This window comes from Ornithorhynchus anatinus, chromosome 8 (assembly GCF_004115215.2).
Source record: "Ornithorhynchus anatinus isolate Pmale09 chromosome 8, mOrnAna1.pri.v4, whole genome shotgun sequence".
Taxonomy (NCBI): Eukaryota; Metazoa; Chordata; class Mammalia; order Monotremata; family Ornithorhynchidae; genus Ornithorhynchus; species Ornithorhynchus anatinus.
The window spans coordinates 49,090,902-49,105,071 of record NC_041735.1 but is presented as its reverse complement, the minus strand read 5'-3'; the positions used below and the strand labels follow the sequence as shown (position 1 = coordinate 49,105,071).

Sequence of the window (14,170 nt, the reverse complement as noted above, 5' to 3'; positions counted from 1 at the left end):
TGCCATTAAAAAATAACTGCAGGGGAAAAAAGTCATTGAGGCACATCTAAGCAAACTGAGAGGGAGAGAAGAGAGACAGTGTTTTTAGAGTATATTATTTCACCAAAACCTATGTCAGGTTACCTGTCACAAAACACGAATGAGCAAACACGTGTTGAACACTGACCTATCAGTTATTGGCACTAGTTTTTGGAAAAGAAGTCAGCCAAAGGAAATCTAAAGGATACGATGTACAGGAATCTGAAAGGTAAAAAAAAGTCAATGACCCAATCTTGTTATAAAATCAATCGAATGAATAATGAAACGGGCTGAAATATGCAAAGAAAAATATTTTATTACCTAATAGAGAACTTTTTTTTTACCCCAAATGTTTTCATGTTCAAAAAATACTTTCTGGGTTTTAGGTATCTATATTAACAGACAGATCCATAAGAGAATGAGTGTAGGGGTTTTTTTTTCCTCCCTACACAAAGATTAACATGAGCTATACTGATCCCTCAGCATGTTAAGAGACACAAATAATTGTGCTTCTTAACTTCCCACATATGCACCTCCTTCCTTAAAACATTTCCTTCCTCAGGCTCCTGTGGTAAGATGACACACCACCCCTTTCTTAAAGTAGTTGACTTTTTAATCTCCAATCATATTTTTCTATTCAGTCTGAATCGGATCGCTCTGAGGCAAGGAATTTCCTCCGAGTGCATATTACCAAACACGAATTATTCATGGTGGATATTATGAGAAAGAGCAGTGACATATCATGAAGATATTGGGAAGTAGCATGGCCTAGTGGAAAGAGCATAAGCCTGGGACATGGAGGATCTGAGTTCTAATGCCAGCTCCAGCACTTGTCTCCTGGGGATGTTGGCCAAGAGAAAACACTTCTCTGTGCCTCAGTTACCTCATCTGTAAAATGGGGATTAAGACTGTGAGTCCTATGTGGGACATGGACTGTGTCCAACCTGATTAGCTTGTAGCTACTCCAGTGCTTAGTGCAGTATCTAGCACAGAGTAAGAGCTTAACAAACACCATCAAAAAAAAAATCAAAGCATAATGAAATATTTTGAGACAAGGGACCATAAAATTGGAAGATGGTTTATAAGCATCTAGGCTGTATTTTCACTTGTGGTCAGCTACGAACCCAGATTTTTTTCTTTTGTAATCCTCTAACATAAGTAATTTCCTATCTTTTACTTGGATTCCTTTGTCTTCCTTAAGAAAACCACTGTTACAAATGGCTTATTTTTGATGACTTCCCCTACTGCACAAGAAATTCCTGAATTTGGGGGAGTAGAATACTCCATACTCAGTGTTATTCTTGAATGTGATAGTCAGGTTACTCTATTTCATCACCTAGACCAGGGATAGAAATATTTGGGAACACAAGTGTTCAGGATTATCAGGCTGACCCTGAGCCATCACTTTAACCCAGATGAATAGAGCTTTCCAACGGCACGGCCTGGTTAACTCATCTTCCAACATACTTGGAATGCAAGTGGTTGAGCATACCATTATACCCATTCTACACCGAAGAAATCAGAGACAGAGGTAAAATGATGGTCCCAAGGTCACAGAGTCAGGCACTGGAATGAGATTAATAATAATGCTGGAATTTGTTAAGCGCTTACCATGTGCAGATAACTGTTCTAAGCGCTGGGGTAGATACAGGGTAATCAGGTTTTCCCACTTGAGGCTCACAGTTAATCCCCATTTTCCAGATGAGGTAACTGAGGCACAGAGAAGTGAAGTGACTTGCCCACAGGCACACAGCTGACAAGTGGCAGAGCCTGGATTCGAACCCATGACCTCTGACTCCCTAGCCCGGGCTCTTTCCACTGAGTCATATTGCTTAGACATTCTCAGATCAACTTCCTACTTAGATTACATCACCATTTTAGGTACTAACAATAAAAATCACAAAGTGTCCCACAATACCATAATTGATGTGTTACAGTAAAGGTTAAGGTGTGTAATACAGGATCATTCTCCTTTACAAATCTTAAACATTTCTTAAACTCTACTGTAGGTTCCCAAGTAAATAAAGTACACTTCCGGGGCCTCCCGACTGCCACTTCTGTGTGACACCAGAAACGAAGAAGTTAGTATAATCCTCTGGTTATGGCAATTCATGATTAATTGTTGCCTTTGAACAGATTCCTTATTTTTGAAGCCCATTTTCAAGACACACACAAAAAAAAACAAACAACCACTCCGGATCTTCCACTTTTGAGAAGGGAGGCATCTGGTAAACAAAATATTACATTAGCATATTTTCTGGTTTCCTCTTGGGGAAACACTACTTGAAGCATTTTGAAATCAATGCAAACCAAACCTGATTAAACCTCTCTCGTATAACCTGCCAGGTGGAGCATTTTACTAAAGCAGACATGACAGGAGAGTCAGCAGTTACTTAAATGCTGCAAAATATAGAGCAGGCTCACATACCCCAGAGACTATGGTTTTTATGGGAATAATTATCCCTAAAGTAATAACTAATCATCACTAGGGAAAAGGGAAGCGACTACTGCCTTCTGCTTTACCATCTCGGTGAGAATCTCCAAACATTGGTGGTCAAGCTTTGTACCGCTTTCTTTTCTACAGAAAGACTGATATTTTCTTCTTTGTGAAACTATGGTCGTCACTGAAATGCTTCTGGAAGAAATATGCAATATCTTAATCTCCTTGGTGTGTTTCCAAGGTTGGCAAGAAGGAGGAGCAAGAATTTGTTTTGCATAGCCCTCTTGGTAAGGTAATAACTTTAGAGAAGCTATAGAAAAAAATGCTTTTGAATATTCCCTTTAGTAGCTCTTTACTGTAAAATTAGGTCATGCGATGGGGGCCAGGTACGCCTACCAATTATTTCAGTACAGAACGCGAGACTAATGTTTGTGATCCTTTGTTTTCCCTGAATTTGCCTGTTCCCGATGGTTGCCAGTCTTCGTGGCACAAAACTAGCACTCATTTGAGCAAAATAGCTCAGCTGTACGAGTTCCACAAGTTGCAACTTGAGTTTTCAATTGAACAAAAGGAAGATTTATAACTATCTTTGGGGATTTTTATAAATCGGTTGAAAGCCATTTGTTCTAGGCTGGGCCTATAAGGGCTGCTTGGCCACGGAAGGACCTCTTGATTATCCTGTCAGCTTGTCTCATAATTATTGTTTCCTGGGGGGGGGGGGGGGGGGGCGGCTGTCTGCTCTGAGCTGTTTCCTTTATTCTACTTCTTCTTGCCTAGACTGTGGCAACTGCCAACTGGATGTGAGGCTCAGGCTTGGGCTTGGAAAAGCCAACGGTGGTCGATATCAATCAGGAAGATAAGCTGAGATGACGTTCCTGAGATGGGCTCTCTGGCGGGGCTCACGGCTCTGGAACCATCGTCTTTATCTACATGACACCCTCCCCACAGTGCGAGTCTGGCACTGAGAATTTTATTGAATCCCTGCAGATCCAAGTCGAAACGGAGAGTTCACGGGAAAATCGAAACTGTACGTCTACCTCACACCGACATGATAAATACTTCTTGTCATTTTCCAACTAGTCCCCATCGATGGGGACTTTCAGAGGAGGTCTGTTAAAATCGAACTGGTTTACTGCACTGTCAAAAGGGCACGGTCATTCTCATCGCGTTGCGCCAAGAACAAGATGGAGAATGCATCCAAACAGAGGACTGCACCTATCTCCCAAGTTAGCAGTGCTGCCCATTCCTTAACCTGGCCGTTCTGCAGTCAAATGGAACAGCAGATCCTCACAATAATGGGGCCGTCTCCCCCTGGGATTTCAAAATATTCGGCAAGAATATTCTGTGGGTGACATCAACCCTCCCGTAGATTTATTATGTGTAGAGAAACTGTGATTTTGCGACTCTTAAAATAAATCAGCTAAATATTTAAAACTACAAAACTTCTTGAAAATGTTTTAAACATATTCGAAATATGTCACAAAAGCTGTTGCGTCCTATTGGCTGGGTAAGTTGATAGATAATAACAATTCTTATTAATAATTAGGGTAATTAAGGGTTTACTATGAGCCAAGCACCATTCCAACCACTGGGGTAGATACAAGTTGATCAGGTCAGACACCGTCCCTGTTCCACGAGTCTCACAGTCTGAAGGTCCACAGACATGTGTTGAATCAATCAATCAGTCATATTTATTGTGTGCTTACTGTGGGCAGGACACTGAACTAAGCACTTGGTAAAGTACAATACAACAGAGTTGGTAGACAGGTGAAGCCAGACTGGAAGGGGAAACCATTCTCCCAGTTCCCTAAAGGTGGGATCAAAGACCATTACTAAGAATACACTGCAAGGACACAGAATGAGTAGAAATTTTACATATTACCAAAGGGCAGAAGGTTTAGTTCTCTACTCAGCACCTTAGATCTGCCAGCAAACCTTTGGAGAAGATTTTTTTCAACGGCATTTTAAACATCCAAGTATTAGAAAGTCCACTGGCAGGGGAGTTCTAGTTGATATACATTCAGTCTTCACAGCATGTAACTCAGCAACCTATTTAAATAAGTTTGACTTGTTCCCTTTATTCATCCCCCTTACCAGACCCACAGCACTTATGCACCTATCTGTAATTTATTTATGAATATTCATATCTGTCTCACCCTGCAGACTGTAAACTCACTGTGGGGAGGGAATGTGTCTGTATTTTGTTGTATTGTATTCTCCCACGCACTTGGTATAGTCTCTCCACAGACTAAGCGCTCAATAAATACAACTGAACAGATAAATGAATGAGTTACACTCATGCATCAACATTCGGATACAAGAGGTATTTCTGGCAGTGTTTCTTTCAATTCTATCAGCCTCCCAAGATGTTCCTATTTCTCAAATAATAATACAAATGCAAGAATACAGAGATGAAAACTGAGTGCAACCAGCATCCGACACTTCAGGACGAACTTCTGCAACTTCATACTCGCAATATGCCTTTATGAAAATGAGCTGAAAGTCGTATAATTGCAGGGACCAAGTTCCTGGATCCTCTGTCTAAAAACAAACAACTGACAAACAAATTCAAAGTGTGTTTCCTTAAGGTTTAACAAAAAATATGCTAGGATGACCTCATACTGTAATTTTCAGTAAATTAGCAAATGTTCCCTGAAACAACCTGGGATAACTCCAACGGAAATTCTAAAGCTAAAATCAAAGCAAGACGGAACAGATGCAATAAGCTTTGATTAAACTCGGTTCACTGTGCTGAACAGATCTACCATGGAACTCAGTGATGAGCTTTCCACAGCACAAGAGTGTGCAATTACCCAGAGCATCACAGATTAAACCATCATCCTGACTGCCACACAGCTCAAACAGTGTTTACTTGTGAAACTTCTTTGGAACAAACAAAAAAACTTAACAGAACACTGCCAAGAACCCGGACGTTCTTTTTCATCCCTCCTGTTCATCAACCATACGAGAAACAAAATCCAAACAGCCGAGATGGCTTTTCCAAAATTGAGAAAGTCTGAATCTTATTACCCCACGCTTAAATAGTCTCACAACCGTGAAATAAAGTTTGGACATAAAAGGAAAATGGCAAAAAAATAAACATGACTCTTACCTTCGCCATCTGGGCTTGCACGCCATTTGCTTTCAGAGATGCTACTGCTTTCTGCGCTGCTGCTGGACTGTCAAAATCCACAAAACCATAACCTAGGAAAACACAAAAGCTTGTTTTTAGTACCCCCAAACCCTCAAATCAAAGTCGAGTTAGATTTCAGCCAATTGGCCTTGCTCTTTGCCATGAGGAACTGCCGTATTTGGATTGCCATCACCTGGAGTTGACCTCTGTTCAACAACAAATGCTCCAAAGTCAAGGATCCTGCTAGGCACTCTCCTGCTGAATGGATCTACTCTACGAAGGCGGTCTAAGTGGGGCTACGTGGCAGACGTTCTCAAGGCCGGTAATAGCAAAGAGCAGAGAGGCCTAGTGGAAAGGGCACGGGCCCGAGAGTCAGGGGACCTGGGGTCTAATCCTGGCTCCACCTGCTGCGTGAACTTGGGCGACTCACCTGACTTCTCTTTGCCTCAGTTCCCTCAACTGCAAAATGGAGACTCGGTAACTGTTGTCCCTCCTGCTTAGACTGTGAGCCCCATATGGGACAGGGGCTACGTCCAACCTGCCTAACTAGGATCTACCCCAGAGGTTAGAATAGTGCTTGACATATAGTAGGCAATACACACACCATTAAAAAAAAAAAGAATAATAGTTGTGCTATTTGTGATAGGCTCGTTATGTACCAAGCACTGGTCTGTATAAAATATGATCAGATTGGACACAGTCTCTTCACCACAAGGAGCTCATGGCCTAAAGGGGAAGAGGACAGATATTTACAGATAAGGAAACTGACACACGAACAAGTCAAGTGACTTGCCCAGAGTCACACAACAGGAAAACAGATGATCCGTGACTACCTCCCCAGCAGTGCCAGCGCTCAGAACAGTGCTTGGCACAGGGTAAGGGCTTAATAAATGCCATTATCATTATCCTTACTATTATTATTTAGTTCACCAGGCTACATTGCTTCTCCAAGAGATGTTCAATAGACCGATTTAAATAGAGGGCTATGTCCTTTTGAGAGTTAAGGCTTTAAAATCATCTAATCTTAGCATGCTTCCTCGGTCCTCTTTGGCTCCTCGCCATCTGAGCCCGGAGGGCATACGCCGGGGACTTTATGCTCCTGCACTCCCAATTTTGGAAGGATGAGAAGGCAACACTTGAAAGTCTCCTCACTAAGAACCCCGGAGAGATTAGATTATGGCAAATTGAGTCCAGCCATTTCTAATTCTTGGCTCAATCAATAAATACGTTAGGGGCCAGTTAAATGTTCTACGTCTGGAATATCTCTTCCTCCTTTGTCTACCGTCCATTTCGGTTCTGCAGGGCCGACACCAAAAATGGGCCCGACTCCCCCTCCTGGTTGTACAAACTCGCTGCTTTCATGCTAAATTCAAGAAAATAAGGAGGCCGACAAACCACCTCTAAACCGAGTGTGGTGTGTTGTGCGCACAGTCACACAAAAGTTTTTACCTATCCAGTTGTTCTCTGGCCACACTTTAGCCTGAGAAAATTCAACAGTCAAATACATTTCGGATTGAAATTACCAAAGAACTCTTACATTGCTTAGCACATCTCAAAAAATCACATATAAACCCCACACAACCATCGACTTCGGGGGATAAGCAGTCCTACTTCCAAGTTTACTATTCCTCTCACTTAGAGTCCCTCCCCTACATCTATCCTCTGAAGTCACTGCAACAATCATGCACTGTGACCCCCCAAAACAACCATGCAAAAGTGTAAAGGAATTCAATTATCCCTTTTGTTTCTTTTAATTAACTTTTTAATTTTCTCCCCTCGGTTCCCTTTTCTTTTCACTCCCTCTCAGCATGTTATTCCACAATGAACTTGTTACCCAGCAGTGCACTCTCACATGCCCTCGAAGAGCTCTCTGGGAAAAGCTGTGAGGTTTCTTTGGGAAAATTTTCTTAGAAAACCTGTATAAGTGATGCCAGGGACCTCATCAGGGAATGTGTGAAGGTGTACGTCCCTCTATTTTTTTTTTCTTTTTGGTATTTGTTAAGCTCGAAATATGTGCCAGATACTGTACTGAGTGCTAAGGTAAATACAAGTTTGGGCACAGTCCACGTCCTACATGGGGCTCACAGTCTTAATCCCCATTTTACAGATGAGGTAATGGAGGTCCAGAGAAGTTAAGTCACTTGCCCAAGGTCACAGAGCAGACTCATGGCAGAGCCAGGATTGGAACCCAGGTCCTTCTGACTCCCAGACACATGTTCCATCCACTAGGACATCCTGCTTCTCCTCTCTCTCACGTTAACCCAGGGTCGTTGATTAAGCGTGCATAGCTAGAATTCTAATTCTTGCAATCTGTGAAGATTTTTGAAATCCTTGAAAATTCAGGTAAATTCTTCGGTGTCTAGAGTCAGAAATGAAGTTAAGACAATAATCACACAGCTCCTGGGAGTGGGTTTGTGGGGAAAATGCACCTCAGGGAGCGAGTGGGTCCTGTGTGGGCAAATCCCAGCTCTTCTTTAGGGAAGTCACGCTGTTTCATATGCCCATTTGCCCTTCTTCAAAAATAGGATCAACGGTTCTAACCTACTTTGTGGAGGTAGTGGGAGGGTGGCTTGGAAATTGTAAAGGGATAGACGGGTATTAAATACTATCATTTTCATTATTAGTGATAATCCTTAAGAAACTCAATTTCTACATAATTTCATGAAATACATATATTAAATGCCACATAAATCCTAATAAATAACTTTTTCTGTCAGAACCATGTGTACTTGAATCTGGACGCACTTCAAAATATGGAAAACCTGAGCACCTTAATAATAATTGTTCAGGCACAGGAGAACAGGGGACTTTGGCTAGAGATGTTCTTTCCTCTACAAGAAACATGCTTGCCTGCCTTTACTCTAGTTCATGTTTCTCCCTCTGGCTTCCTCCCTTTCCTTCCACCCCCACACACCACACAGGATATTACAAAATCTCTGCATTGATCTTTGGGGCTGAAATCCAATCCAAACAGAAAAAAATTACCGATAGGGCATTAGATTCCCCATGCGGTCTTAGCATCTGATCAAGTGAGTGAGAACTTTGCAACACCACAATCAAGATGACAGGCAACAATTTTTAAAAAGAGACATGATATATGAGTTGCGATTGTGTGATGGAAACAAGAGAGATGCACCCGAATTCTAAATACTTACTAGATTCACACAAATCACGAGGACCCTAAGAGTCTGTGAAGACCACAACATACAATTTAAAATACCTTGTTACTGACTTTGAAAATTAACGAAGAGCCTGAGTCTGGGGCTAAAAACTTCTCAAATGATTCATCTTTACAGAAAGCCTATCGGACTCCCCGATTTCCCAAGATGACACATAACACGTTATAATCCGTCTGTTTTATACCTCCCAGAATACTATTCTGTCAACTAGAAAACATCCATTTTGTTTTAGTTTAAGTACACGATTGCCAAATAATGCCAAATGCAAAAATATGGCCCGGTGTCGGGGCTGGGAGGGAGGGAGCTAAGCATCAGCTAGTGATTTTTAGTTGGCTACAGAAAGCTATCTGCAAAACCAAGCGAACATTAAATGTCTACAACTACATTCTACAATACTCAGGACTGCCTAGAGTCAGTTTCTCAGTTGCATAATTAAGCTTGGCAGCAGGTTCAAATGAATTAAAACTGAATGTCACTGTTTTCTCAACACACCCCTCGTCCTTGTTTTTCTTCGTTGTCAGGAGAAGGCTAGCAGAGCAGCAATTAGCGGTAAGCAGAGCAGTGAAAAAGAACCAAGTATACACTAATTAGGTCACTCGCCAAATGCATTCATTTCATTGGCAGATTTAATCAATGTTTTCCCAAAATGCCTTAAATCTTGTATGCTAATTTAAAGTTTTGTTATTATTATTGCTTTAAACACAGATGGGGACCCTGGCGATTTCAGTGGCTTTTGCCTAAGAAGAAAAATACATACATTTTTAAATGGCTACCTCCCTACTGAACGCATAGTTAACAGTAAGAGAGTTTTGGCCGACGAACAAATGGGTGGAAATTTTCTGGTGACATTTGCCACTCAGTTGGAGCACAGTGTCAATGTTTTCTACCTTCAAAACCCCTACGTTACTAGAAAGATCGAAATGGCATGCTAGTAGACAGCCAACAATCTATCAGTGGTATTTTTGTGAGTGCTTACTGTGTGCAGAGCACTGTGCTAAGTGCTCAGGAGAGAACGATACTACAGAGTTGCTAGATCTGTTCCCTGTCCACGATGAGCTATATAGGCATTCGCCATTCACAAGAAAAATGTTCAAAGCAAACGCCCCGTCTGAAGAAGCTTTAATTTTCAAGATTTAACAGTATCAGATAATCCTTGGGTCAGCTGCTTTTTACTAGTAAAAAAGTTTGTAATATTCTACTTCCTCACTCTTCCCATCAAGCCCTCCCCAACCCCCAGAACGACTGCCCTTCTGCAGAAGACAAGCTTTCCTAGGGATTTCTGTCATGAATCCAATCCGGCTTTTAAAAGGGGAGACCAGGCGAGGCAGCAACAACTCCTACATCCAAACTTGAGATCAAAACATCAGAGAATTTCAAAAACAGCCAACTTGTGCCCCTCCATCTTCTTACACCTGGTGTCAGTTTATTCCCGGTTTTGACCAGAATCTGAGTTGGAGTTTGGAAAACGATGCAAGAAGGGATTCTTTTTTTGTTATCTGCTGGCTAGCTAGAAGAAAGAAACCCTGGAGATCTCAGGAGAGCTCCTATTTCCTTGATACGATTTCTGGATCAGAGAGACACAAAGAAGGAGAGATTAGAAGTGAGCTTGCTGAACCACTATTGGAATTCATCTCTCATTACCGAGGTTTCTAATTTCTAGTGTTGGCAGCCTCCAGACAATATTTTCCATGTCCTAAGCATCAGGTTTTCTGCATGTTGTAAGAATAATCTTTGATCTCTCCGAGTGGATCTCCCCTTCAGGTAAATAAATGTCACAAGTGACAAATGCCAAACACAGGCAAGACAAATAAATGGAATGCATAATTAAATTGGAATCACAAACTTTAGCAATAAAAGTGGAAGAGAAAAACAACCGTGATGCCATGTTATTAGCCTTGCCATCGTTTTGATACATTCGATCAGAGTAAATGTCTACGATAATTAAGCAAGAGGGAAATACCTCATGAATCGCTAGGCTCGCATGGCTCAAATAATTGGTAGGAAGAGCATGTTAATACCTTAACCAAGCTGGCACTGGGACTGAATAGGCTGCTTTCTCTGACACTGTATAAGAAGGGAAAAGATGGAAGAATGAAACCTGAAAATCCCTCTGAGTTAAACTAATCAAATTATTACATCTTTAAAATCAATTTAATTGCAACTTCATCTACCAATCTGTACCGGAGAAACCCTCTTAACGATGCCAAGCTCCACCGTAATGAAAGTGATTATTGAATTCTGCCACCAGTGTCAGTTGCCGGTCGATGATGCAGTAATTAATAAGAAAGCATAAAAAGTCAGCCTTGAGTCCACCGTCGGCGCGGCATCAATCTAAAAGGCTACAGACAACAGTGCTATCCAGCCAATACGCCTGTAACGACTGAGACTGCTCTGGTGATGCTTTGATTTTTATCAATGATAAGCCAAGGTTACTGAGATTGAGGATGGAGAGGTCCAACCGGCTACCGTCGCGATGAGATGTGCCCGCTGAAAACTACGGCACTAACCAGTGGCCTGCGAGTCAGTGGCGCTCAATCGCCCACCCGAGAAGAACGGATAATAAAGGAACGTCACCAGAGACCTACAGTGGGGGGACCGCAGATTCGCAGAAGCACCGTTACCCGCATCTACAGGATCCGCAGGGTATATCTGTATGCGCAGATGAAGCTACTGCTGCTGAATCATTATCTGCGGTATAATAGTCTGAGAGAAAATAGTCTGCGGTGCCTGACCAATAGCCTGTTTCACACCGGGTACCCATTAAGACTGAAATACAAATTGAAGAACAATTCCAATGTGGCACAGTCGCTGATTGTTGAGAAGCAGATGCAGCAATCAGCGATGAGACGCTCAGTTGGAGTCGGAATGGTGCTCAGTTCGGAAGGCCAAAAATTAGAATTGCATCCAGCAGCAGGCTCTGAAAACAAGAGCCAGAGACTCTGTCCAAAGGACAGGATACATGTGGATTCAGTGTGGAAAGGACGGCAGGTCATGCATCAGCCTCCCTGCCGCCCTGGAACAAAAGGCTACTAGTGCTGTCCGCAGCAGTATTTCAGCAACCAAGGACACTTAAGCGGCAGCAGAAACCTGGAAAACAAACTATTCTCCCCACATAAGGATGTTCCCTTGGACGAAACTTTCTGTTTCTCCGAACTGCTTGTGTAAAGTTGCTTACCTCAGGCTTTTACTTCCCCCGCCAAGAAACGGACAGACGAAAATCTCTGTGCTAAGTACAAAATGCCCACCCTAGAGCAAAGGTACCCACACACTTTTTGTCTTTCTTACCTACATGGCTTTTTTTTGGGGTGTGGGTGAGGGGTAGACGGTTTCCAAATCGCCTGACAGTGGGACTGCCTCACTGACTGCTGTGAGCAAGTGATGTCAGAATGTCATCGTGGGTTCTGGATTAGGCTGGTAAACGAATGGGTGTGCCTTTCACCCTTCACCCAACAGATCACTTACACATTCGATGCCCAACCGAGAATGGCGGCGAGAGGAAAGAAAAAATAGGCCCCAAAGGCATTTCCCACCAGACAAAAACAATTACAAAGTCACTCAAACTTGGAAGAGTGCGCTAGGAGACTTGAAACAGGGGGCTCTTGCTCAACCCTTTTATGTGGCAACCTGTCTAATTAAATCAAACTCTCACCTCCAAACACTACTTTGCACCTCCCTTCTTTTAGCCAATTTTAAAACAGAGACGCTGCTTCTTTCAACAGAATAATAATAATGAAAAAAAAACCCAGTTTTTTAGTCAACATTTATGAAAGTTCAATGGGCACTCCTGAGATTAAAGCAGTTCTCCGGTTGGTTGGGTACTCTGGTGCTTAGACCATGATTACAATGGAATATTGCAAAAAATAAGGGAGCTTTCTGCTTGGCTTCAAATGGGCAAATTAAGATCCATTAACGTCCGCATTGCAAACCTTCCCTCTACTCACTGGCGATTTTCGGGGATTAAAATAAAAGGCACACCCTGGGTGAAAAGTGAAGCCCTAACAGCAGCTAACTCACATTAACCCTAGTGGGAGGTCTTGTAACGGGGGTTGGAGAATCAAGCCCAGGCTATCTATAAAACGGTTCTACCGAACCCAAAACTACGATGGAAACCAGCTAATTGAACGCTTTAATTATAGGGCGGAAATCACCCCTTCCCGGTAGGGCCCGCTAACCTAACTACTGATTTTATCTCCTGCTGACCCATTCCCTCATTCTCCTTGCCTCAGGTCCCACACACACATTGAGGAATGGAAACTGTTCTCTCATCAGTGCATGCAAGTAAATCCCATTAGAACTAATGGGAAGAGTGTGTGGGTCCACGTGCGTGTGAACGAAGAGTAGAACGGAGACCCCCTCCGATATTCTGTAATCCACAGTTATTTCCACAGTTTAAACCCAACCGCTCTGGTTAATTGTTGCCGACAGCTCCTTTGTGGGAAATCCTTTCTCCTTTCGCAGGTAAACAGCAACGTGGCCGTCCCACCGGATGCTGGCCCTGGTTCGGGGAGGGAGACGGCTGCAGGAAACCTCACGGTACCGCACGGGTTTTTTGTTGTGGTGGGGTACAGAATATTGGGCTGGCCGCTCCCAGGGCAACTGATCCCAAATATACTATGAGCGAACACCAATTGAGTTCCTCTGGTAATTCTACTGATTGCACAAGAGCCACCCTCATTGGCTAATCACAGCTCCACATCAGTGTTCTGCTCTGAGAGTGAAGTGATGAAGAGAAATGAGTGGAAATGGATTCACATTTAGCTTTCTTGCTCCACATTTAGTTTTCAGTTTTTTCAAAAATGGTATTTGTTATGCACTTACTATGTGGCACTCACGGCTCTACGTGCTGGGGTAGATACAAAGTATTCAGGTTGGACCTAGTCCACGTCCCCACTGGGGCTCACAGTCATAATTTCCATTTTACAGTTGAGGTAACTGAAGGAGAGAGAAGTTAAGTGACATGTCCAAGGTCATACTGCGGACAGATGGTGGATCTGGGATTAGAACTCAGATCCTTCTGACCCCCCGGCCCATTCTCTATCCACTAGGCCATGCTGCTTCTCTAGTTTTACTGCTTTTTTAGTTTAATGGACATTTCTCATGAAACATAACTTCAAACATAGATATATCTGTCAAGCACTTTCACATCTTACAAACTTTACTGAAATTTTAATGTCCCGGACTTCGATTTATTTATCCGCTAAACCGGGATAAGTCGATGCACAGAAAAGACTTTCGAGGCTTCGTTTAGGATTTTATTTTAAAACCTTTGGAGCACCCTCTGAAATTGAAAATAGATGATTATGTTTTATATTAAAGATGAATTTGAATATGAATAGGGTAATTTTAATGTACAAGTTTGAACAGGCAATAGAATCAAACAAAACTCATGTTCTCATCCAT

At 42.4% G+C, this 14,170-nt stretch overlaps 1 protein-coding gene across 4 annotated transcripts in view; it reads right to left on the bottom strand.

Annotated features, from left to right (window-relative positions):
• RBMS3 (RNA binding motif single stranded interacting protein 3) overlaps positions 1-14,170 on the bottom strand; it is a 1,099,136-nt gene that overhangs the window by 377,439 nt on the left and 707,527 nt on the right. For all 4 annotated transcript variants that reach the window (XM_029070947.1, XM_007671050.4, XM_007671051.4 and 1 more), the window contains one exon: positions 5,571-5,662. In XM_029070947.1, the coding sequence (XP_028926780.1) occupies positions 5,571-5,662 (92 nt within the window). The remainder of the gene's footprint in view (positions 1-5,570; positions 5,663-14,170) is intronic.